This window comes from Belonocnema kinseyi, chromosome 4 (genome assembly GCF_010883055.1).
Source record: "Belonocnema kinseyi isolate 2016_QV_RU_SX_M_011 chromosome 4, B_treatae_v1, whole genome shotgun sequence".
Taxonomy (NCBI): domain Eukaryota; kingdom Metazoa; phylum Arthropoda; class Insecta; order Hymenoptera; family Cynipidae; genus Belonocnema; species Belonocnema kinseyi.
In genome coordinates, this window is record NC_046660.1 from 37,302,826 (window position 1) to 37,305,740 (window position 2,915).

Consider the following 2,915-nt stretch of genomic DNA (forward strand, 5'->3'; position numbering starts at 1 on the left):
TGTTCCAAATTATTTCCATTTGATTACGGTAACTTAATATATGAGATTTTGAAAGATTTGTTATATTTTAGGATATTTTAATATATTCCAGGGAATCTTCAATTGATTTCAATAATTTAGTATGAGATTTTAAAATATTTGAGGGTATTTTTAAAATTTCAAGGAATTTTCAAGAGCTTTAAAAAATTTCAAAAGATTTTTTAAGGATTTTAAATATTTGAGGATGTTTTAAAATATGTCAAAGAATTTTCAATTAATTTTTATAATTTACAGAAATTTCAAAGAATAAAAAAAATATTTGAAGGGTTATTTAAAAAAACCTAAAAGTACTTTAAACGGCGCAAGAATGACGGCCTGACGCTTGACGCAGTTTGCTAAACGACTTTACTTACAGTTAGTGTCTCCAACTAAATCTAGATGGCGACACTTACTCATTTTTTTCGAATTAGGTATGGTTTAGAAGAGTGAAAATTTCTTGGGGTAAGAGATACCCACAATGTACTTTAAAGGTTAATCAACTGAAAATATTTAAGAATATTATTTTTACCTATATTAATTTTTTCAACAATAAAACTTGTGTGCTTTAATACTGTTATTAATCATAAAAATACCGACTTTCAATAATAATTTTGCATTTTGCAACTTCCAATACATGCAGTTACGGCGTTTGTCGAGAGCATTTTGAGCTGTAAAGACTGATATTAAAGAAAACCAAAAACTTATAATCACTTTATATACATTTATTTTCAGAACTCGTACATGAAAAAATGAAAAAGTCTAGAAAACCCCATTATCAACTATTAGGTTGGCAACCTAAATTCAGGAATCTAGATAATCATATCTAATAATCAGGTTTTTTTTACGATAATCGATCAAAGTGCGACTTTTTCTTTGATATCAACTTTCCTTTCTTTCCTATCTTTAATTCTCCTCAACCCAGACTGCTGTAACAATCCATTAGTCGGAATGGAAGCCATCCCTGGTCGAATAACTTTATACAATCCTGGTTCAGTTAAATCAATGATAGTTGATCCCAATCTGTTTTTGTCCCTTAAAACTGCCTTGTTTGGATTATCGTAAAAAATTCCCCCCAGAAGAGGCCACAAACTTTCAAACTCATCCGGGTGTAGAGTACTTAGACTGTTACTTTCATTAGCACTAGTGAGTGCTAAAGGCTCTCCAACTATTTTAACAACATGCCGCAAAAAGTCTGTATCGGGAATTCGAATACCGACAGTTGGAATGCCCGGATTCAGTTCCGGATTTAAATTGGGTGTCCGTTTCAAAACAACGGTGACAGGACCAGGCAGTAATTTTTCGAGTAGACCTTCTGGCAAGTGTGAGGCCTCACCCCAGTTTCCAATTTCTGAAACCGAGCCGACAAAGATAGCCAAGGGTTTGTTGTGATCCCTGCGTTTTATTGCATAGAGCTTCTCAATCGCCAAAGAATCCTGAGCGAGTCCTGTTAATCCATAAATTGTATCCGTAGGAACGGCTATAATTTTCTGGCTTTTTATTAATTGGACTGCAAGCGCTATACTTCTTTCGCCACCGCAAAACCAGTGTTGCTGGCCTTTTGAATATCTTAATTCCTTCAAGGCTGCGTTCAGCGAATATTTCACAGGACCCATGTAATCTGCATTCATCATTGTTCTCTTTAGTTGTAACTGTAATGATGATTGTGATATTTGTAAAAGCAAACCGTGAGTTGAAAGAATCAAGAAAGATTATTACAAATTAAAAATATTAAAAATATATATTAACTAATAATAATAAATAAATATATTAATAATTAATTATATTATTTTTAATTTATTTATTTATTATTATAATTATATTCATGTGATTATTATAATTAACTATAATAATTAATATATGAATAACAATAAAAATACATTTAAAATATTATATTGGTCACGGTGAAGTCAGGGATTTTGAAAAAATCTTGCAAAAGTCTACGTCGAAAATGTTACAGGATTAAATATTTTGTCTTTGAATGTTAATGGTCAGGCAAAATGAAAAATTGAGCAGGGAAAAATGAGGGAATTTTGAAAATGAAGTTTTGCAGCCATCCTAATATAAATAATATTCTTGTTAGTAAATTACTTGACCTGTATTTATAATCCTTAAAGTTGCTTCCTCCTGATGATTGTATTTTTAGTTGAAAGTTGCATGGTTAAAAATTAATCTTCTTTGGTCGAGGATTCAACTATTCTGTTAAAAATTCGACCTTTTTTGTTAAATTAAACTATTTTTTATTTAAAATTAAAATCCTTTTTGGTTGAAATATATATTATTACGTAATTGGTTACAAATTCATCATTATTCGTTGAATGAAAATTTATATTTTCAATTTTTGGTTAAAAAATTATTTTTTTTATTTCAAAATTCATATTTTCGGATTAAAAATTCAACTGATGTACAACAAATTCTTCTTTTGGCTTAAAAGTTCCACATTTCAATAATCTCTCTCTTTTTTATATACTTTGTTGAAAATTTGTTCTTTTTGCTGAAAATGTAACTTTTCCATTTTTTAATGAAAATTTATTTTTTTTTTAGTTGAAAATTTGATTATTTCTTGAGAAATTTATCTATTTTCTTGCAAATTCTTTTTTTTTTTAATTAATGTTTATAGTTGAAAATTCGTCTTTTTGGAAAAAATGCAACTGTGTGGTTAAAAATTGATCTTCTTTGGTTGAGGATTCAAGTATTTTGTTAAAAATTTGACCTTTTTTGTTAAATTAAACTATTTTTTATTTAAAATTAAAATCCTTTTTGGTTGAAATATATATTATTGCGTAATTGGTTACAAACTCAGCATTATTCATTGAATGAAAATTTAAATTTTCAATTTTTGGTTAAAAAATTATCTTTTTTATTTCAAAATTCATATTTTCGGATTAAAAATTCAACTG

At 28.1% G+C, this 2,915-nt stretch overlaps 2 protein-coding genes across 3 annotated transcripts in view; both read right to left on the reverse strand.

The window, feature by feature from the left end:
* Positions 1 to 725: 725 nt before the first annotated feature.
* Positions 726 to 1,666, reverse strand: LOC117171965 (yrdC domain-containing protein, mitochondrial). The gene has a single exon (XM_033359659.1). It carries the CDS (start codon positions 1,647 to 1,649, stop codon positions 873 to 875), a length of 777 nt encoding a protein of 258 aa, XP_033215550.1. The 5' UTR covers positions 1,650 to 1,666; the 3' UTR covers positions 726 to 872.
* The window catches only part of LOC117171966 (DNA-directed RNA polymerase III subunit RPC10), a 10,753-nt gene continuing 9,376 nt past the window's right edge, over positions 1,539 to 2,915 (reverse strand). For both annotated transcript variants that reach the window (XM_033359660.1, XM_033359661.1), the window contains exon 3: positions 1,539 to 1,667. The gene's annotated coding sequence lies outside the window, so the exon portion shown is untranslated. The remainder of the gene's footprint in view (positions 1,668 to 2,915) is intronic.

What these genes read in the sequence shown, in the direction of transcription:
- LOC117171965 (XM_033359659.1), bottom strand. Translation starts at nt 1,649, where the DNA reads ATGATGAATGCAGATTACATGGGTCCTGTGAAATATTCGCTGAACGCA.